Source organism: Eubalaena glacialis, chromosome 12 (assembly GCF_028564815.1).
Source record: "Eubalaena glacialis isolate mEubGla1 chromosome 12, mEubGla1.1.hap2.+ XY, whole genome shotgun sequence".
In the NCBI taxonomy this organism is placed as follows: Eukaryota; Metazoa; Chordata; class Mammalia; order Artiodactyla; family Balaenidae; genus Eubalaena; species Eubalaena glacialis.
This window is the reverse complement of record NC_083727.1, coordinates 37457000-37480524: the sequence shown is the minus strand read 5'-3', so window position 1 is coordinate 37480524 and position 23525 is coordinate 37457000. Positions and strand designations below refer to the sequence as shown.

Genomic DNA, 23525 nt, shown 5'->3' with positions numbered 1-23525 from the left:
ATATATGCCTTCTCTTTAACCTAGCAAGTCTTTCCCTAGATCTATACTTAGGGAAACAAGGGCATTTGTTGACCAAAGGACATGTATAAGGATTCCCATCAACAGTAAAGTGGATAAGTATACTGGGGTAGATTTATACCATGGAATACTACAGAGCAATAACAATGAAAAAATAATAATTTCTTAAAAACCTATAGAGCAATGCACAAAAATATGGTTGAATCTCACAGACCTGTTGAGCAAATGAAGCCAGACACAAAAGGGGATATATTTATATGATGATAAAACTAATTGATGGTGACAGAAGTCACAACACTAGTTACTTTAGGGGTGTGGGTTATTGACTTGGAAGGGATGATAAAAATATTGTATCACTTCATATGGGTGTTAGACAAGGTACTATTAGGAACTTAATATAAAATAACTAGATTATTAGAAATGAAACTTACAATAGGCCAGGTTTTAATCCTCAGATCACAATTGAGGTAGGTTTGCAAAGAGGTGAAGAGCACAGCTGGGTGGCTAGGCTGCTGTATTCAAACCCCAACTCTGCCTCTTGCAGGGTGTGTAACCTTGGCCAAGTCACTTAACCTCTCTGTGGCTCAGTTTTCTCTTCTGTAATGGGGAGGGCAGCGCATGCCTCCAAGTGAGCTGTGAGGGTTAACTGAGTTTTAAAAACACGTAAAGCACTTAAAATAGTGCCTTGCTCTTAACAAGCTTTCAATAAACGTTAGCTGTTATTATTGTTAGTGACCGTTTCACTATGGACACATTGGCCCATACAATATGATTCATTGATATCAGTCACAAGTACTGGAATATGCTAGCTTGGTATCATTCCCAGAGATCGTGTTTTGCCAAAAGGCAAATTATTTTAATGGATAATGCTTGACATGAACCTGCTATGTGTTCATACAGGACCTCTGTTCATCTAGTATGTTCACATGTATTCTTATATAATCCTTACAGCCACCCTGTGGTGTTATATTATCCCCATTTTATAAGTTTTACAAATGAAACAAAAATAACAAAAGTTCAGTGATCTGTTTGAAGTCATGCAGCAAAGTCTTCATTCAAACTCCAGGCTGCTGTCTGCAAGTAGGTAGTTCCTTCCCCTGGGAAAATTCTGATATCTTTTGGGAAGAAAGAAGGAAAGGAAGAAAGGGAAGAAGGGAGGGAGAGAGAAGAAAAGGAAAGAGGAAAGAAAAGAGAGGGCAGGAAGGAAGGGAAGGACGAAAGGGGAAGGGAAGTGAGAGGGAAATACCATTTCACAGTTTCAACATCCTTCTCCCCAATCCCCAACAAAAACAAACTGCGGTTGCCTTTGTCCAAAGCAGAGAGGGCGTCTCCGGACAGGCGCTTACACTCAGAGACCCGCTCCGCGCATCCTCTCCCAGCGCAGGCCGGGACCAGGCACACCCGGTCCAGTGGGAGGCGCCCCAAGGACCACTACAGTCCTGGGATCCAGGGGTCGCAAAAGCCTTCCTTCGGGGGAGGCGGAGCCGGTGCCCACGAGCATCTTGGTCCCCAGCAACCCCCGCACGAGGCCGCCGGCTGCCCTGAGCGAGGCAGTCGGACTGGCTGCGGGCGGTGATCGCCTTGCCTCCGGGCGTCTGGCGGGGATAGGGGCGGGGCTGGGGCGCTTGCGGCCCGGGCGCTGCTCGCCGCCTCTCTCCCCCCGCCCACACCAGCTGTTGCCCGCTCCTCTGGACAAGGGTTCTGGGAGAAGCGGGTCTTCTCCGCGAGCACAAGGGGAGGGACAGCGAGGCTGCGACGTCTGTGAGCCAGCAACACATCCCATTCCTGCATGTTTAAAGGAAGAAGGTTGTTTTGTTTGTTTTTTAATTGAGGAGGTGAATTTTTAAATTAAATTAAGCTAATTTTATGGGGAGGCTAGAAGACAGTTGCCTGCAGTGTTCTGATCGCAGCTTCCATTTGCCAGATCACTTCTCATAAACCTGGCTGATAAAGTTTCTACATCTCATTAAAAACGTTACCCAAAAGAAAAGGAACAGAAGGAGAACGGGATGAAAGGGAGAAGGGAAAGGAAAGAGGAAAGAAAGGGACATTTAAGAAGCTAGAATAGGAAAAAGGAGCCGCAGAAGTGAAGACAGTTGCAAACCCCATCTGATTTCAATCCCAAAGGCAATTTTCTTTCCTCTACATTAGCGTGTCCTGGTTCCCCCCAAACATTAGAATTACCACTGTTACATTATTTGTTAGCATTGACTGAGTCTAGACAACTTGCCCCGTCACACAGCCTGTCAGGGACAGAGCTGAGATTTGAGCCACAGCAGTGGATTGCTTCTCCATCTCCTCTTATTAACCAGGGAATCCGAGGCAAGTTACCCAAACAGTCTTTTAACATCTGCAATTCTTTACAAAGGAACATTGGGAAATAGGGAATAATCACACATAGAGAGTTGAGGCTCCCATCAAATGAGACAGCATGTCTGCGAGCACACAGAATACTGCCAATTATTTTCTCTTTGATTTAATCATTTGTTGAAAATCTATTCGATATTTTTTATTCAGTTAATTATTTTTTTGGTAAATATGTATTGAGCTCCTCCTATGTTATAAGAAATATAGCGTATATGCATTTAGGAGAAGGCCAGGCCCCAACACTGGTCTAGTGGAGACAGTGCTAGGCACAGGTTCAAGGTGTACAGCATAATGTTTTGATTTACATATGAGTACATCAGGAAATGATTATCACAATAAGTTTAGTGACCACCCATCATGTCATATAGGTACAAAATTTTTAAAAATAGAAAAAACTATTTTTCTTTGTGATGAAAACTTTAAGATTTAGTTTCTTAACAGCTTTCATATATAACATGCAGCAGTGTTAATTATATTGATCATATTGTACATGACATCCCTAGTGCTTATTTATTTTATAACTGGAAGTTTGTACCTTTTGACTGACTTCATCCAATCCCCCCTCCCCCCACCCCCTGCCTCTGGTTGACCACAAATCTGATCTCTTTTTCTATGAGTTTGTTTGTTTGTTTTTGAAGTATAATTGGCCTAGAACACTATGTTAGTTCCTGTTACTCAACATAGTAATTCCATACTTCTATACATTTCAAAGTGATCACCATAGTAAGTCTAGTTACTATATGTTAACAAAGATATTCCATAGTTATTGACTATATACGCCACACTGTGCATTTCGTACCTGTGACTCATTTATTTTGCAACTAGAAGTTCGCAAAGAGGTATAAACTTCCAGTTGACTTGCGTTCTTAACCAAGAAACTTAGATCACATGAATAAGCTGGTCTGGGGTAGTGAAAAGAGCATGACTTGCGTCCAGAGGCCTGGCTTCTACTGCCTGCTCATGGGTGCCTGGCCTTGGAGGAGATGTTCCATCTTCCTGTAGCCAAGTTCCCTTCCTTGAATGTGGGGAGACCAGATCGCTAACACACATATTATATGAACAGTAATATGTAATAAAATTAAACTACAGCAGTTAAAAACCTCTTTCACAATTGTATAAAGTTAAATTTTGCTTTAACAACTGCACAATGGGAATAAACATACCGTGGATGCTGTTCATGCAGGAGGTTCAAAGTAGTGTTCAAAGAATGGAATCTCCCTTCTCCCTTCCCTCAAGCAAATCACACTTGACCCAGCGAATGTCCTTAACAATCGCTGGGTTGTAATAGTGACCCCAAATTAATAAGCTTCTTACCCTGGTCATTAATTCAACCTTCAATTAACATATTGGCTTGCCAAGTTAGACATCATTGCATACTGTAAGATGTTTTAACACTTGTTTCTCTTAGCCGATCGACTATTTAAATTGGGTACAGGAAGTGCCTGCATGAGGACAGCCGGAGAAATCATCCAGGCATTCCATGAGGGAGGTTGGATGATTCCCCCCACACACACACACCCCTGCAACCAGCAGCACAGAGGCCCTTTCAACATCCAGAAATAGATCTCCTATTGAGCCTCTGTTTATCTCCTCTGACCATAAAAAGCAGCTGGCCCTGCAGGAAAGATTGGCAGCTGCAATTAACTCCAGGAGGCCATAAGCCCAGTCCCAAGCAGCATGAATAAAGGCTGCTCAAAGAACTTTTGGAGTCATGTTGCTAGCTCATTGCTAGAACCATTTGGTCCTCTGAGGAGGAAATCTGTGAGCTAAACACCACACACATCACTGCAACATTTCCTGTAACCACCAGAGGCACTCAGAATCATTCCATTATTCTTGGAGTTGCTTCAGAATGACGAGCAAATATCTACACTATGACTAAATGCTGATGGTGTTTTGTTAAATGAAAAGCATAAAAAAAAGGATTGCATGATCCCACAGTTTTCATCTTCCATGACTTTGTATTCAAACTTTGCTCAGTATTAGACTAAGAGTAATTGTGAACAGAAAGCTGAATCATTTTTTAAAGCCTGGAGGCAGTAAGAGGTTTGTATTGGAACACTTTACACATCATTGCTAAACAATTACCAGGTCATTAGGAAACAGCGTCAAACATCTCTCATATCTTTGCTAAGAGCCCTTAAGAACACTATTCTTGTTGCTTATTTTCTATACAAACGAATTAATAAAGGCCTGGAAAATTGCAATAATGTAATTCTTTAGGCATGTGTCCAGGAGCAGAACCGGGGGTATCAAGTACAACACAATAACCGTCTGAAACTTATTTCAACTATGTTAACTTGGTATTATTACTATTAAATAAGCCAAGAAAGGCTCCAAGTCTTTACCCCCAAAATGTCTTTAGGGCTGAAGAAATGTGTTTAAAACTACAGGTAGCCATTTTTTATTATAAAAGTCTAGCTCTTTGCTTTTATTTCATCGAAAATTTGTTTTATAAAACAAAAATAAATGTTTCTGGGGAGCATTTGTTCTGCTATGATGGTGTAAACCCCCTATAGCTGACCCTTTCCTGTGAGTACAACAAAAACAAAAAACATGTACCAGAAAAGGTTAAAATAAACAAGAACAGGCAGGTTGTGGTGGAAAATCAAACGTGGAGAAGCAACCCCCATGGTGGGAGGGTCTCTGTTGTTTACCTCTAATGTTTTGCTCCAAAGGCATGATTGTAGAGGACACAGCTGCTAAAATTCCAGTAGAACCCTCTGCTACCTTTACCTGCCTTCAGAACCACAGAAAGGAGACAGGGCAGGAGGGGAGTTGTGGAGGGGAGAGAGTGGAGAAGGAGAAATGAATGAAAAGAGGAAAGCTCAGCAGAGAAATAGAAACTATTTTAAAAAGAATCAAATGAAATTTTTTAAACTTGAAAAATGCAATATCTGGAAAAATTCCCTGGATGAGTTCAAAAGTATAATGGAGATAGCAGAGTAAAGAGTCAGTAAACTTGAAGCTAGATCAGTAAAAATTATTCTATCTGAAGAACAGAAAGAAAAAGATTGAAGAAAAATGAATAAAATCTTAAGAATCTGTGGGACAATATCAGAAGTTCTCATGCATGTGCACTTGGACTCCCAGACAGAGAGAAGAAAGAGATTGGAGGATAGATTACAATTGGACACAAGAAAACTTTTTGGAAAATGTTCATTAACTTGATTGTGGTAATGATTTATACACATGTGGAAACTCATTCAATTGTACACTTTAAATTTAAATATAAAAGTTTAATGTTAATTGTACATCAATGAAATGGTTTTTAAAAATTTTAATTACATACACACACCAAAAAAAAAAAAGGAAGAAAAGAAAATGAAATGTTCTTACACTCAAATAAGATTTTTGGTTTTCTTTTAATAGTCTTTTTTGTATTTTCTAAATTCTCATTATATACACGTCTTTCTTTTGTGTTCAAGTTCTAAGTTTTAAAATTGGGAAAAATTAAAATTATTTGTTTCTAAATAAGTAACTTAGGTAAAATATAGTATTACTCATCTGGTTATGTATTTGGGTACTTTCTATTAAAGATTTAAAGAAAATTTAAGTTTTATATTTGTCTTATCTTTTGGATATGTTGTGTGTTTAGAGTGTTTCTTCTTTCATTTTATTTGAATGAGAATGCCTCCTATTAAGTTTTGATTTGTGGTTATTTGAAAGAGAAGGAAAACACAGAAATGTATAAATCAAAAACAGCTGTCTTACCATACTTAAATGTTTTAAACCTAAGTCAAAAATAGTATAACCCAATTTATAACACAGAATGTGTAGGGGTTAAAATTACCTTCTGAGTTCATTATTAATTTTTTTACTTACTGATGTGAAAATCAGCATAATTACCATGTTTTGCTATTATATTATGACAATGGTTTCCATAACCATTTTAAACCCTGCATAAGAATTTTGTGTGTTCTTAAACATATTACTTCTAGTATGTGACTATAAGAACTCATATTTTGTGAATGTGGGCAGGAGAAATAGATAGTTTACTGAGTAAATGTATATTTCTTTGTCTTTGATAGTTTGCTGACATATAAACCTTAAATAGAAGAAGCCCAAGGCAATTTTGTAAACCATTGTATTGCAAGTATTTTCTCCTTTTTATAAGGCCATTTGGGTTTTATCACATAACTATTTTTTTTTATTAGAAGTTACAGTCTAAGCCAAATGATCTTAATTCGAAGTTAAACTAAAGAGGAAGCAAATTAAGTGTTTTGTAGAAAAAATTTAACTAATAACCTGGTGGTGGTGGTGCTGGCGGTGATTACATTTCATCAATTCACTCTCATCATATAGCCTTAGCAATAAGCCTAGAGTCTCAGGCTGTGCCCTCCAAAAAAGCACAGCCCAAGATTAGATCTTGCTTGAAGGTAATAGTTTAATTTGGGATGTGAACCCAAGAAACAGAAGTGAACAGCTGGGAGAATGAAACAGGAAAGGACTGTGGGCTTATCTAAGGATGCATTATCAAGGCACAGTTGTCTCTGTGGGCACTGTGCCTCAATCAATCCTCGAGGTCCCTCAGAATAGCCATGTAGTATGTTTCTCAGAATTGCCCACCCCAAAGACAGAAGAGGACATGTTTATCCACCTGCTCTGATGCCCATTAGTTGAGGGTTGCTCCATGGAACAATAACTCCCTCATACTTCCATGTACATGAATCTCAAGGGCTCAGAAGTCTCCACAAGGCATCCAGTGAAGTAGAGGCAGAGAGCTCCCAAGATGGAAATCTGAGGAAGGTGCTGCCAGGTTACCTTTGCCAGCAACTGATGGCCTCTGTGCAGCCAAAGTAAAAGCCCGGGCTGAGGAGACGTGAGAGCATAAGTGGTAGCGATGCAGCATTGTAGGGATAAATATACCAACAAAGAAGAGAAACAAGACAATTTGTTAGGCTAATCACATTAGCCTCTGATACACACACGCAAGCGCGCGCGCGCACACATGTCCTGACACTGGCTTCCGTCAGATTTCAAGAATCAATTATGTCCATCTCTTCCAGACTCTATGTTCAGTAATGTCAAGTTAGTAGTTTCAAATCAGCAAAGATGTGAGTGTTTACACTACAGAAATTGGCGGTCTCTACACACCAGAGCATTTTTGTTTGTTTGTTTGGTGGGAGTGGGGCAGAGAGCTGGTTTGCCAGCACATGACTACCCTGTGTGTGTATCCATATATATGTGTGGGTGTCTATACAGAGACACACACGACAAAGGTTTAACTTATTTGTAAATTGTATTTTGGTGAAATAATAAAAATAAATTAAATTTAAAAATAGTACTTGATTCCAAAATAGAAACTATCACAGGAGCCTTTCTATGAAGGACTAAACTTGAAAGCATGAGCAAAATGTTAATGCCACCACCTATCAATCCACAGATTAAATGCGGAAGAAAGAAAAGACCTCTAGCTGAGATAGTAGCCATATGACAATCTGTTATGACCTGACCAGCATATGCATGAAATTTATCAGACATTCAAGAACAGGGCCACGTAGCACGAGTAGCCCTCCAATCCTTTCAAAGTTCCTTCAAAAACAAGTGTGTTTTAAAATTCAAACACAGCCATTTGGGGCCTAAATTCAAACTATTGAACATCATATTGCTTATAACTCCTTGTGGTTTGAAAGATCTTACTTATAACTTAGGATCCACAAGGTTCAATCAATTTAGAGGACAATCTGGTGACCAAAGGTAACAAAGCTTTCACAGAAAAGTATTTGTTCAAAGGGCCAGAACATACAAAAGGGGAAAACTTCTGCAAAAGCCAATGTTTCAATTCTGTGATTATCTTTGCTGTCAGGAACCAGGGCTATTCTATTTACATTTATCCCAGGTGATTTATTACTAAGGTAAATATTCTAATGTAGGACTACTACTGCACTTTTAAAAAAAATAAATTTATTTATTTATTTATTTATGTATTTTTGGCTGCATTGGGTCTTCTTTGCTGCGCGTGGGCTTTCTCTAGTTGCAGTGAGCGGGGGCTACCCTTGGTTGCAGTGCGCGGGCTTCTCATTGCAGTGGCTTCTCTTGTTGCAGAGCATGGGCTCTAGGGCGCACGGGCTTCAGTAGTTGTGGCGCATGGGCTCAGTAGTTGTGGTTCACGGGCTCAGTAGTTGTGGCCTGTGGGGTCTAGAATGCAGGCTCAGTAGTCGTGGCACATGGGCTTAGTTGCTCCGCGGCATGTGGGATCTTCTCAGACCAGGGCTCGAACCCATGTCCCCTGCATTGGCAGGTGGATTCTTAACCAGGCAAGTCCCCACTATTGCATTTGAAATTTCACAATTTAAATTTCTTTCATGATGCTTCCACTTTACTATAAACTTAAAATAGAAGCTTCTTGTGGGGAACACTCTGGTGAGTGTTCAGCATTTCAGCTGCTGGTGAAATGCTGTCAGCAGCATAAATATTTGTTGAACCAAGACATGGTTATTAAAGCCATAATCATTATAGTGATTACCCTGGAATCTCTCTTTGGGTCTCTATCTCTTTTTTAATAGATAACTCTCTTGGTACTGGTACAAAGGTGTATAACCCTTGTATTTCTAAAATGACCCAGAGTCACGTAGCCAACAATGGCTTTAGGTTGGGATTTATTCTTACCTTGTTATGTGTCACTTTATTAAATCATGAAATGCATTTAGTATACAATGGTGAATTTACTTAAGTTGCTCGTTCCCTTGCTTCTTTATTTTTTCTGATAAATATACATAAGAATATTGTAATAAACATCCAACACTTGTATCAACATTGTTATACCTTGTGTGATGATTGCTTTTAACACTTTAACCTAATACCACACTGTTATAGGAGTGATGTAATGAATATGCTAAACGTTATGTATTTAATGCCCATGAAGAGAAAGATGTGTTGTGAAATGCTTGAGAAGCTGTTTGACTTCATGAAATCAGAAGCTTTAGTTTCAGACAGACGTGTCTCACCAAAAACTGCCTTACCGTGTAATTTTGGGCAAATTAATTAATCACTCTAAGCCTCAGTTTCTTCATCTATAAGCAAGGAATGCAATATAACCTACCTCACAGGGTTCTTGAAAATTATAACTAAGATGACCTATATCAAAACCTCTGCACAGTGCATGGAACAATGTTAAATTCAAAAGATCAAATCGAAACAAAGCATTGTTACTATCAGAAATAACCTCACCTAGAAAACGAAGATAATAATAGCTGATTTCAAGGGATATCGTGAGGAATAAATCAGTTTATATATGTAAATTGCCTAGCAAAATGCTTAAAACAAAATAGATAATCAAGAAATGATAGCTATTATCATCATTGGATTTGTTGCCACTGAAATAAGGTCTTTTACATGCTTATGTTTTAAAGTGCTTATGATTTGGAGCCCTCTGGTGGTCCTATCGGGCACTGCAACTTTGAATCAGTTGGTAGTGTTAAGCTAACTTAGATCAGTATTTCCTCAAACTATCATTTACATACGATTTTGTCAATCCAAAAGAGCTGTTACTTACTTAATATTTTTATTTAACTTGACTTATTTCTTAAGGGAAAATCAATATATTTCCAAAACCAGTTTTCTATCATTATGATAAATGTTAAACCAGTATGTTTTTAACATTTGTTAAATACGTAACTGTTAATACAGAAAACCATACTTTGGGTACCAACCAGAATTATACCTCATACAGCACTTGAGAAACCTTATTTTATGTCAATAGATTTCATTATATGAAGGGTTAGGAGAGTTTTCAAAAGAGGAAGCAATTTTTAAAAATTGAATCAAAGAATTATGAGACATTAGTTTGATGGACAAGAGGACAAAGGGTTTTCCCAACAGAGAATAAAGTACATGTAAATGCAGAGGGCTGTGGAAGCACTTGCCTCATGGTGGAAACTGCAAGCGGTTACAAATAGCCGGACCCCAGAGTACAAGTGAGGAATTGGCTGGTACAGGGAGAGAGGTGGACGTGGCCATATCAGGGAAGGCCTCCTGGGTCGTGGGGAAGACTGTGGACTCCTCTCCTGTAGAGCCATCATTTTCCCCAGAATTGAGTTCCATGAGATTTTAGTAAATACTTCTCACCACCCCTCAAAAGTGTTTATGTGTGTGTATGTGGTGTCGAGTTTGCGAAAAGCTGAGTTAAATCAAATTACACAGTATTTTGTTATTGCAGAGGTTGTCACAGCACTGTAAAACTCTAAGAGAACATTATAATATGCAGATTTCCTAACATGTTTGATCTTGGAGTAGTTTATTTTTTTTAATGTTGTCTTACTTGTGAGACAACGCAAGTAAGAAACGCCCTTGGGTTATGGAGAGTTCTTTTTTTTATAAAGACAGTAATAACATGATTAGATTTGTGTTTTAGAAGAATCATTAGTAACAGTATGGTGGCTGACTTGAAAGAAAAAAAAACCCTAGAGGCTGCCAAATGAGTTAGATTATGGCTGAATCACCCATAGTACATGTAAGAAATGTAACATAATCACTGCATATGTCATGAATTTTAAACTATAATAGCTAAAAATAATTTTAGGGCAGTACAAATCTGAAAGCAGTAATTTATGCCTTAAAAAAAAGAGACATTAAATAAAGTAATGGAGCTTATTGGAAGGAATGACAAAACCTAAGAGACATAAAGAACTGACAGAAGGAGAGACTTCTTAGAAAAATAGAGAAATATCCCATGCCAAGAAATTAGTACAATGGCAGGCAAATCTGAGTAACAGAAAATAATCATGATGATAGAATAAAAGGTATGATAAATGCTCAACAGTAACAAATTACAGAAAAAATGACTTCCTTTTTATTTGAATAATTATATTGTGTACCTCAAAAGTTTCTTGCTGCTTTTATTGAAAATGACAGATGTAGGTGGAACACTTTAGCTTATGAAATAGAAATCACTTGTGACTCTTATCATTATGAGTTATCAAAACCAGACTGTTTGAGCGTATGTGTGTTAGTACAGGGTAGTGCTTTGGCAAAAGTGAGTTGGAGATAAAGGAGGTAGAATTTTTTTTAAAATCTCATAAGTAGAAAACAAAACTTCTTGAATATTTAAGAGTAGTAAAAAGGGGGGAAAATCTTTTTTCCAGAGGATATTGTATTATTCAAGCAGTCTGATGGATCCTGTTTGCTCTCAAATTGATTTTATTAGCTAGCATTTAGAGCAGCTGCTCTACTCATTTGACAGTTATGGGGAATAATTACACATTTTCCTTACTGAACTGGTTTGAAATGTCACATTGCTTGAGAGTTCCTTCAGCTTGTCAGATTGTGTTAATTTTCTTCATTTTTCTAGTGAATGTTTTAAACTGTTGACCCAGCTCATAAATAGAGCAGCCCTTTTCTTCCTCTTCTGAAAAAGACAGGTGACTGGGTAACAGATATCGTTGGATATGCAGAAAGTGAAGCATCCTGGTATAGCGGTAAGTCAATATTTTTAAGAGAAAGTCAACATAATATTTTTCTTTTTTCAAATTCTTCCATTGATATTATGCAACATTTATTTCAGGAGAATTTAATCGATTAAATTTTTTTTAAATTTATATTTTCACTGAATATTCCCTAATCTTATTACAGAATGAATTGTGGTTGTAATTTTTTTAACTGTTCCCAGGAATGGAGGGAAAGAAAATTAGAAACTGGAGGCAGTCTGGCATCTGTGTTCAGAACACAGGTTGAGGAATTTAATCTGGCTTCATAGTCCAGCTCCACAGTTGTTAGCTGTCTGATCTAAGCCAGTTAAACAATCCAAGACTCAGCTTCTTTGTCTGTAAGGTGGATGAAAATACCTCTCTCCAAAGAGACTTTATGTGTGTGCGAGAGATTATTTTATCATTGTGGCACAGTCTAAAATTAAATTGTTAATATTAACTTAAATCAATATTATTACTTTGGGTTTCATTTTTCAAAATGAAAATTAGAACATGACCTCAAATAGTATGAACCATTTGGCATTCCAGATTCTCCTTGGGTTCCACGGATTTATCCAATCTTATCTACAACTTATTCCCAGAATTAACCCACCATTTCAATGCAGCTGGTCTTATTGACCAGCCTTCCTAACTTCTATTTTCTAGAGATTCCAACCAGATGGTCACTTAGAGGTGGCACTCTATCTTCACTTTTCCCAATCAACACTTATCAAGCACAGGTCCCTAATTCTCTTTTAAGGTATCCATATATATGATCATAAATTAGTATATTAACCATTTGTCAGAACACATTTGCTTTTTAACAACTGCCTTCAAGTTATCTAGAAAACTGCCTAGTGGGAGAATGTCAATCATCAAGAGTCAGGAGTAATTTTTGGCAAAGAGCTGTATTGACAGCTCCAAGTGGTTGCCTGTCCACTCTGCCCATACATAAGCTCATCCTAGATCAATAGGATAATACTTACATGTGAAGTCTATTGCTTCTTCAAAGATTAGAAAGTAAGGAAAACTAGGAATGAGAAAACCTTGCATTAGTAAACTTACATTTGGCAAATGAAAACCTCAAATCTCTAATTCTCATAATATGATAGACCAGAGATCCTGATACCATCCCACTAGATAAAAACATAAATATTCTTAAATTATTGAAAATTTTAAATATACTTTTTAAATGAAGAGAAGAGGCTAAAAAATAGTAAGGGAGATATGAGGACAGGGGTGAATTATGAGCAGATATCTGGGGAAGTAAGATACCTTGGAGGCATATGCAGATTCTTATTTCCATTCAGAGAGAAATAAGAAAAAAGGTCTTGTAACTACAAAGAAATGGGGAGCCAAATGCAAGAATAGTCTTCATAAAGTTTAGACTCAACAAAAAATACAAGGAACCTAGGAGTGAATGTAACAAAAGAAGTTCAAGGTGTTTATCATATTAAGAATACGATAAAACTTAATTGAAAGATATTAAAGGAGACATAAATGAATGGAGTTAGTTACTCTGATCATGGATGGGAGATTCAAATTTTTAAAAATTTATCTATAGGTCCTATGATATTTTGATCAAAATTCTAGTAGCAGTTTTTGTAGAATTTGTCTTGCTAATTCTGATATGTCTGTGAAAGAATACAGAGCTATGTGTAGCCAAGACACATTTGAAGAAGTACAAGCTAAAAGACGTTCCTGAGCAGATTTACAATTTAGTATCAAATATCATTAATTAAGATTCTGTAGTATTGGCCTAGGGATAGATAAATTGATCAGTGGAATGGAATAGATATTCCAGAAATTAAACCACATATGTATGGGAATGTCATATATGACAGAGTTGGCATTGCAAATTTGTTGGAAAAAAAAAAGATGTACTAATAATTGACCTGGAATGGTATGGAGGAAAATGCGCTTGGATTCTTTCTTCACATTATAAGCAAAATTTAATTCACTTAAATTGAAAGAATATTTTATTTAAATGTGAAAAACAAAATATTAAGACCTTTAGAAGAAAATATAGGGAGAATATATTTATGATTCCAGGGCAATAAATGTTCTCTCTTACTAAACAGAAAAGCACAAAAAGTAAGTGAAAATAGAACAGTTCACCATATTAAAATTAGAATGCCAATCAATTAAAAAATATAGAAAACAAGTGAGAAGAGAAGCTACAAAGTGGGAGAAAATGTTTGCAACATGTGTAACTGACAAAAGACTAGTATGTAGAATGTGTATAGAGCTCCCAAATGTTAACCATATAATGCAAAACAACCCAATAGAGAAGCGGGCAAAAGAAAAGAACATGTATACTACAAAAGAGGAAACAGAATGGTAAATAATCATATGAAAATATACTTAATCTCCTCGTTCTAGGAAATGCATATGAAGACTGCAATGAAATACAATTTTACACACACTAGATTGGCAACACTTAAGAAACATTCTATTTAAGTTAAAAAGTTCATAAAGAAAAACATATATTGATGAAGTTTGTGCAGATAATTATAAAGATTAATATTGATCACATTAGCCCATTTCATTGTATAACCTAAAAATTTACAAAGGATTTTTACATGTTGGCAAGGGTATGGAGCAAGAAGAATTCTTATATACTAAGAGAGTATGAGAAGAAATGGAAACAATTTTAAAAATAATTTATAATTATATCATAAAATTGAATATTTGATACCATTCAAGCCAGCAATTCCACTCCTAGACATACACTTTAACAAAAATGTTGCACAATTACACCTGAATATATTTACAACAATGTGCATAATAGCCCTGGTTTATGATAGCAAAAAGAGGAAACGACTCAAATGAAATTTGAGGGGAAAATGGATACATAAATTATATTATGTATTTAGTCTGACAAAAATGTGTTCCTTTCCTTAAAATAATTTTTAAAATTTAAATGTTTATGTTATTCAATGGAAAAGTAATATGTGCTCATTAAAGCACAATTGGAAAAACTCAGAAATCAAATCATTCTTAGTCCCATAACTCAAACAACTATTATTAACATGTCGTATTTCCTTCAGTCTTTTAAAAGCATAGGTCCCCTGCCTTTAAACATGGTTGAAATGTATTTTCCTATATAATTTATACCTTGATTTTTTAGTGAACCTTATATCATATTCTTTTTCATGGTACCATATATTTTTTGTTTTATCATCCACTCTTTGGAATCATAACTTTAAAGGACATTTAATGTTTTCTAAGTAAAGAAATCAACTTATTTAATAATTCACTCAGATCTTTTGGGTTTTTGCAAATTTATGATAATCATTTTCCACAAATACATTTTTGTGAATATTTTTTTCTCTGTATATATATATATATATATAAAAAACACATATATATACACAATTGTGCAATATCTTTAAATTCCACATTATTCTAAACTTGAGCAATTTTTTTATTGTATTTATGCTTTACCCCTTAGAGTCACCATTTGTTTTCCATTCCATTCTGCATTTCTGACCTTACATCTAGATTCATTTTCTTTTTTCCTGAATAAATCCTTTCCTATTTCCTGAAGATTCGACAATCTCACAAGTCAGTACAAGCCAGCTACAGTACTCCACTGGTTTCATTACTGTATTTTCTAAAGTCAAACCATCCTGGATTGCTCGGTTTAACCTTGATTGGTAAAGTGATAAGCATACACACACACACACACATTTAATATACTGTTGTATTTTATTTGCCTTCATTTTATTTAGAACTTTTGCATTGATAGTAATAATTTTTCATAATTTTCTCTCCTAGGACTGCCTTTGTTGGGTTTGGGTATCAAGGTTACAGCTATACAAGCTCTTTTAGAGTCTAGAGATTTCATCCCTTTTCCTATTGTTGGTGTTGTAAGTTATTTTCCATATTACTAATTTTGATTATTTTTGAAGGATAGAAGTTTTAGTTTTTGAAGCCAAATATGCTCGTTTTTCCCCTTTCTATCATATCTAAACTTTGAAAGTACTCCTCAAACTGCAAAACCTAATAAATACTCAGTTATATTTTCTTTTAGCTTTTCTATGGCTTAGAAATATTTGATATTTTAATTTCTGTGGAATTACTTTTGATGTATAAGGTGAAAAGAATGTATAAATTGAAAATTTTCAGAGTTCCTAATCAGAACCTTAAAAGAACTATTAAAAACTCTTGGATTTTTTTCCATTTTAAAAATAAACTTCAAAAAATGTTTTGTTTCGTCTTTGTAAAACCATTTCACAGATTTTCACAATAGATTTTTTTTTAAGTTTTGAAATTAACTTAGAACAACTCTGTATATATGAACAAAAAAAGAAAATTTACAGTTTTTTTTACATAAACTATGTGTTTGATTGAAATTAGTGAATGTAAAATGCAGTTAATTCCCAAGTTAATTATGAGTTAATACTATATGAGATATATTTGACTTGCTAATTTTTCCTGTACAATTTGCTTCATCAGCTTATCATAGGAAAGTTCCCTGGAGAAACAGATTTCTCCTCACTCATGAGGAAGTCTTACTACCAAAAGTCAAAAACTTCTGAGAGAGAGCTCATGAAAATGTTTTCCTCTGAACAATTCATATATGTTCATTTTTATTCAAAAGTTTAAATATTATCATCAGAATATTTGATCAATTGAAGTTTACAGTGCTTTAAGAATTTTTCAATTCCAAAATGATTCTTTTTAATAATTACTAATTTGGGGTTTATTTTTTCTTCTTCCACAAATATGTTGGCACTACACAGTGTATATTATATATACACTGGGCAATATACAGTATTTCAAATCAAATTTAAATTGCTTTATTCCATTTTATAGTTTGCAAAATCAAAAGTTAATACTATTCACTCATTCACATCCCTAGCAGAGCTGATTTTCTGATTGAGTCTTAACTGAGACAAGCCTACCTACCAGCCCAGGTCCTTGAATTTGACATATTTGCGCCATGACAATTTGACATATTTGACATAAGCCGGTGTAACAGAGGTTACATTGACATGTTCTTATTGACCTACTGCAGTTTTAATGATCAATTTGTATTGTCTATCACATTTATTTAAGACCCAGTTTAGATTAGTGTCAAAGTCACTTGGAAGTTTTAGAAAATAGCTATTGTGGTCACTAAACAATCCTTTGCCATTTGCGGCATTGTCTGCGTTCTATCCTGTGGCCGTGGATGATGGACGTGGGCTGTCATTAAGATATCACCCAGATTTCTGTTAACAAAATGAACGAGCCTCCTGGCTCCTGTAAAACTATCCCTAAGGACCTTATCAATAATCTCTGTGACGTTCTACTTAACCTTTCTCTAATTTTTCAATCTCACTTGTAAACAACAAAGCCAGAAGTGTACATTGTGTTTGAAAAAGCAGGGCCGATACCTGCTTTTCCGCTTTTGTTTTACGAGAATGGTGTGGTCATATCCATTTATCTAGAGGTCAAACCCTGGCTAAGGCGGCCACTGGAAACACAGCCACTAACCACAAGAGCTATCTAATCAGCAACAAGCCATCCTGGAGCCTTTTGTAAAGAAATTCCACCTTTGAACCAACCTGAAGGCCCATATGAGTAATGTCTTCCCCATCCTCTCTGTTACCCGTCTCCCAGGAAAAGAGATTGGGCTAAGAACACTGTCACTGTAAGGTCAAGTGTGTACTTGGGCAGAACTTATATGAACCCGTTCAACCTCAAAAAAGAGAACAAACTTCTAGCACTTTCCTCATACAGAGTTACAGAGAAAAACCACAGGGATCATTCTGCCTTCTCCTTCTCTTCCCCTCTCTCTTTAGGAACGAGGTAAAGCCCCTCTTAGTCCTTTTTTGGATAACGGCGTCTGTTGGGGCAGCAGATGAGGAGTGATGATGATAAGGGAAGAAGACGACAGGAAAGTTCCAGAGCAGCTGTGTGTGGAAATGATGGGTAAGAATCCCTCCCTGGCTAGGCGCAGAGGGCTCCCTATACTGTGGGCCTTGCTATAGGACACAGGGTAAGCATTTCTATTCACATGCTTCTATTCATAATGACCTTCAAGAAAGAGTTAAAGTCATGGTTCTCACCAGGGGGCAACTTGGCCTCCAGGGGACATTTGGCAACGTCTGGAGACATTTTTGATGCCACAACTGAGGAGTTGCTACTGGCATCTAGTGAACAAAGGCCAGGGATGCTCCTATCCATCCTATAGCACACGAAAACATTAGCAAGTGAAAAATGGCAACAGTGCTGAGGTTAAGAAACTCTGTATTAAGACCTTAGAAAATTACTACATTTTAAATGTATTTTAGAGATTGCTATTTTAAAATGGTTCTATATTTTAAAGCTTTAAAGTCTAAAAGAGTAGGCTTTAGTATTTGTGCATACTAAACCTCAGGGTACAATTAAATAATATGTCTCTTTATAATGAAAAAAAGCAGCCTTATCCTCTAAATCCTCTGAACATTCGTGCATAATTTATGATCCAGAGAATATGTCTAGAAATTTTGGAGGAACTTAGAAAAAACAAAATCTGTACACTAGGTTTTTATTGGAAAAGATTTTATACAGTATAACCAATTTATTGAGGAGTTTTTGAGGGATAAACATGAAATATTTGAATTTTTCCAATAACTGTTTCCTCAACTGGCTGGCAAATGGTTTTCTTACAGGCAGCTGGTCCAGATTCATTAATTTTGGTGTTTTTGGTTAGTAGAACAGTCTTATGTTGGTATATGATCTAGTCTTCTCCTCAATCTCGAAGTAAACCTCTTCTCCCCTCTCTTAACACTGCTTGGAAAATCTCTCTCTCTCTCTCTCTCTCTCTCTCTCTCTCTCTCTCGATGTGTTTGCGTGTGTGTGCGTTGGAGACATACAGAGAAAAACCTAGTCTGGTGTTTTTGCCCCTCTCTCTTCTAGGTGCCAGCTCCTTTTGTGAGAGCGTGCGGTGGGGATAAAACCAAATGACTCCATACTTAACTCCATCTTCCTGGATGTGGTTGAGAGACGTCAGGCTCCCCTGGGCCCTGGTGGACCCCAGCTGACGGCCTCATGCTGCACTCCTCTGATGCTCACCTCTTGGCTTTCTACGTCAGCGGTCCTGGCAGGACGGTAGTTCACTAATCTCCTCCCAGCCTCCGCGGCCAATTCTCTGGCTGGTGGGCTTGAACAGGAGACATGCTCCAGTCCCCCTGAGGACTGAGAATTTTGTGAAGATGGAGAGAAGACAGTCCTGGTTCCTTCCCAGAGTACTTCCTCACCAAGCTCTCCCCATTTCCTTTTGCCCTGCTCGGTGGCATGATGTGGGCGTTGCCAGCAAGCCCCTGGCTTCACAGATGTCCCACACAGACACTAACTGCCTCTCCCTTTGGGCAGCCCCTCCTGTCTTCATGAGTGATTCTGCCGTACCCATTCCTTCCCTCACGGAGCCTCCCTTTCTCCAGCTTCCTGGGAATGTGGGCTCACTAGCTGGTTCTCTCTCTCCTAACTTCCACACCCCATAGGGGTCTCAAGGGAGCTCCTAGATATTTTCCTATACTGCTTGGAAGGGTGGGAAATTCAAAGTCACACTCATTCTGTCCTAACATTTCTCAAAGCTATCTGGCCATCAGAGCTCCCCACGGAATTGTCAAAGCCAAGTCTTCTTTGCTCTGCTCTGAGGAGGGAAGGGCAGGGTTAGATACACAGACAGACCTGTGCCTAAGCTCTCCTTCAAACTTCTCTTCCTTCCCCAACTCTTCTGGAAGTAGGGGCAGAAAATCCTCTCTTCGTCTGTTCACATTTCTTTTTCATTATATTCTGTTTACCTCAGGGGTGACTTTTTAATTTAAAAGCTCAAATTTTAATATCTTTTATCTTTAGATACTGTGGACAGTTTCTAGAACAGTCCTTCTCAATTTTGGAAGCACAATCAATATTACCTAGAGAGCTTTCAAAAATTAATCAAATCAAAATGTCTGGAGAGTGGGATCCAGGTAGCAGAAATGTTTGAAAGCCCCTCGGTGCTGTGCAGGTGCACCAGTGGGCTGGGAAACTGCTCTAGTCCCTGGGATAGGAGGGAAAGAACACACTAATTAACACCCCATAGAGCATGCTGCCACAAAATGTACAAACTCAGGCACAAAAAGGGGAAGAAACTTGCCTCGGTATACACACAGCTGGTAATTTTCAGAGTGGGAATCAAATGAAGCCCTAAAGGCCACGTTCTCCTTCAGTGTATTAGTAAGGATCCTGGTCAAAGCAGCATGCTTTATGTCCTTTCCCCTTCCTTCCTCAAATTTCTGTTTTCTGCCCATCTCCCAAGGGCGCCCTCAGCAGCTTACAAGTAACCAGGACTCGTTTAGGCAAGACTGCTGAGTACACCTTCCCTTTGGACACTTAAGATATCCACTGCATCCCCACCTCTGTAGAAAGATCAATTCTGGAGGAGTGAACCAGGTTTTCATTGACTTAACCAAACACCCTCCCGTTGTTTTCCATGTGGAGTATCTACAGGGACAAAGAACAAGAGGGTGAAGATGGTTGTTTTCCTAAGCTTTAAAGATGTGAAGGAAATTCATCATCCTAAGTGGCAAAGAAAAAGAAGGACATAGCACAGTCTTCCTTGCTTAAACCATTATGTGGGGAATAACACAGCAAACCTGGTTAATTCCTTCATCCTGCAAGACTCAGGTGAGGCAAGCATCCTCAAAGAAACCTTCCTTTATCTCCTCTCCCGTCTGAGTTAGGAGACCTCCCTCATTTCTCACATGCATACTCGACTTAACTCTGGTACAGACTTATTATATTGCACTGCTTTATAAAGCATCTCTTTACCCCTCCTTCTCACGAGACCATAAACTCCCCGGGTAAAAAGGATCACGGCTCTACCTGTATCCTCAGCATCTAGCACAGTCCTTGCCACATAGAAGATATTCAGTAGCTATTTCTGAATCAATATCAATATTTCATTATTATGAACAATGATAGAAGAGTTTAAGAGGGCAGACCTTAAAATTTTATAAATCAGAAAAATGAGTCAGAGTTTAGAAGAAGTTTAGATGACTCAAGCTAGAACATCGTTAACTATTTTTAGCTCCTTTTAACAGCTAGGAGTCAGCTGTAACCTGGTGTTTAATCTCCAGCGTAGAGAGGACCAGAACAACGGAATAGACTCTAAAAAGTGATTTAATCACCGATTCTGATTCATCACTTGGCGCATCCATGGTCACTATCACCAAAAACCATTTAAAAGCCCTATGCCTGGTGCGCTATAGAGGAATTTTTTTAATATAACTTTATTTATTTTATTTATTTATTTTTGGCTGCATTGGATCTCCGTTGCTGCGCTCGGGCTTTCTCTAGCTGTGGAGAGCGGGGGCTACTCTTCGTTGCAGTGCACGGGCTCTAGGGCGCACGGGCTTCAGTAGTTGCAGCATGCGGGCTCAGTAGTTGTGGCACATGGGCTTAGTTGCTCCGCGGCATGTGGGATCTTCCCGGACTAGGGCTCGAACCTGTGTCACCCGCATTGGCAGGTGGATTCTTAACCACTGTGCCACCAGGGAAGCCCTATAGAGGAATTTTAATGGCACTGATTACAAATCAGGGACATCTTCAACATAACAAAAAACACTAATGTGTTTTTACATGTGCCAGGCAATCATGAGTATTCCTTCTTTCAAGCAAAAATGTAAGAGTCTATTAATGTTTATTAGACTATATTCTGAGAGTAACTATAGAACCTACTAGTTAGTTAATTGTTTATTCAATAAATCTTTTTTTAGCTATGAATTTGTATAAGGCTCTTTGGCAGGAAATATGAGAGGCTCAATATAAGACTCACACCGGACCCTGACAGACTTTACCATCTAAGAGAGAAAAAAGACTGAGTAATACAGAAAATCATTCAAGACCAAATGTAAGTAAATACTACATTGTATTTTGCAGATGAGGATAGTATAGATGGGAAGAAAAGGGGAAGCTCTGTGACAGCTAAAGACCTGAGGAGGTGAGACAGGAGGTGATATTTCTTAGTCCCTGCCACGCTTTCTAGTCACATTGCCAGGCCAGGCCAGGAACAGAACTGTAAGTTTCTAGTCTTTTCTCTGAAAATATGACTGCTTCATCAACTTACAGGTACAGCCCATGGGTTTCAGATTAGAAAATATATCCACAGTTGATGTTTTTTACTTGCAGATTCCATATCTGTGAATTTGCCTCCCCACAAAAATTTATTTGTGACACCAGAATCAATAAAGTGCTTTCACGGTCCCTCCCAGACAAGGGTAGAGGCCTGAAAAATTTGGGTAAACAGGTGCACACCTCCCAGCAAAGGTCTAAAAAGGCTAAGCTCCACCTTCTTGTTTCAGCACTCAGATTATAAACAAGTGCCCTTCTCACAGACTACAAACAGACTATTTTTGTGTGTTATAGAGGGTGATTTTGCTATTTAAAATGACCCCCAAGCCTAGTGCTGAAGTGCTGTCAGGTATCCTAAGTGCCAGAAGGCAGTCTGTGCCTTAGGGAGAAATGCATACATTAAATAAGCTTAAGAAGTTTCATTCAGGTTTCTTAAGTTAAATAAGCTTAATAGCGCTGTTGGCCGGGGAGTTCAATGTTAATGAGTTAACAGCATGTATTAAACGAGGTATCTTTAAACAAAAACACACATAAAACATTTATATACTGATCAGTTGACAAAAATTTGGGGTCCAGAATGTCAGAGGAACCTAACACTGTATTTCTACCAAGAGCAATGATTCCTTATTGTAAATCCACCCTCCTTCCTCTCCCCAGGGCACTGGCCCACTGTGCTGCAGCCCATGGATCTTGCCATTGGCCTAGCAACATCATTCACAATAAACTGTCCCATAAAAACAAAAACAAAAACAAAACACACACACACAAAAGTTCATCTCCAGTATTCTGACACCAAGTGTCAACTGTGGAACTTTCTTCACCTAGGATATTAATTCATAATTTTTCTTTTTGTTGATGATTGATACCCTTTCCCTTGATTTAAACGTACGCATTATTTTTATCCCACATGCCCAGTAGTCATAGATTCCGAAGCCACTGGATCACTTGAGTACATAAGTGCCACTGTTTAATGAAATATGTATATTCAGGTTTGTAATCTTAAACATGTGACTTGGAGTGCTACTTGCAGACGATTCTGACGGTTAAGTATTTACATGGACCATGGTGATATTCAAAAGAAAAATGCTTTTAAATTTGTGGATTATTTCATTGAACTACATAAAATGGGTATCAATAAATGTATTCACTAAAAAAAAACCAAACACACAAAAAAGTGAAGGCACAGCCGACCTCAAGCCTTCATAGGGCGGAGCACGCGCCCCGAGCCCGGAGCGGGCGCCGTCCGCCCGATGCGCGGAGCGGCCGGCAGGTGGCGCCCAGCGGTGGGCTCCCTCCCCGCGAGGCCTGGGCCCAGGTGCACTGGAAGAGGCGGAGGTAACCAGAAGCGGGCAGACGGAGGTCGCTCCGCGGTCTCCACCCCTTCAGCGCTGCGCTCGCTAAGAGCGTGCGGGGAGAGGACGCGAGCGGCTGTGCCAGCTGCGTTCCGAGCTCGGGCCCCGCTGCTGCTTCTCCTCCAAGCGCCGGGCGTCCCCGCCGCGCTCAGTCCGAAGTCGGCCACCATGGAGGCGCAGGCACGAGGTGAGTGGTCGCCGACCGCCCTGAGGGTCAGGCCCTGGGGAGCGTAAAGGCCCTTTCCTTGCATCACCTAACTTTGCTCCCGGACCGAGCGGATGGGTGACCGCT

At 38.3% G+C, this 23525-nt stretch overlaps 2 protein-coding genes across 4 annotated transcripts in view; both read left to right on the top strand.

The window, feature by feature from the left end:
* The window catches only part of RNF217 (ring finger protein 217), a 146351-nt gene extending 128750 nt beyond the window's left edge, over positions 1 to 17601 (top strand). The window contains exon 5 of the mRNA XM_061207289.1: positions 17585 to 17601. Within this exon, the coding sequence (XP_061063272.1) occupies positions 17585 to 17595 (11 nt within the window). The 3' untranslated portion in view covers positions 17596 to 17601. The remainder of the gene's footprint in view (positions 1 to 17584) is intronic.
* Positions 17602 to 23221: 5620 nt separating this feature from the next.
* The window catches only part of TPD52L1 (TPD52 like 1), a 98174-nt gene continuing 97870 nt past the window's right edge, over positions 23222 to 23525 (top strand). For all 3 annotated transcript variants that reach the window (XM_061206886.1, XM_061206885.1, XM_061206887.1), the window contains exon 1: positions 23222 to 23420. In XM_061206886.1, coding sequence (XP_061062869.1) covers positions 23402 to 23420 — 19 coding nt within the window. In that variant the 5' untranslated portion in view covers positions 23222 to 23401. The remainder of the gene's footprint in view (positions 23421 to 23525) is intronic.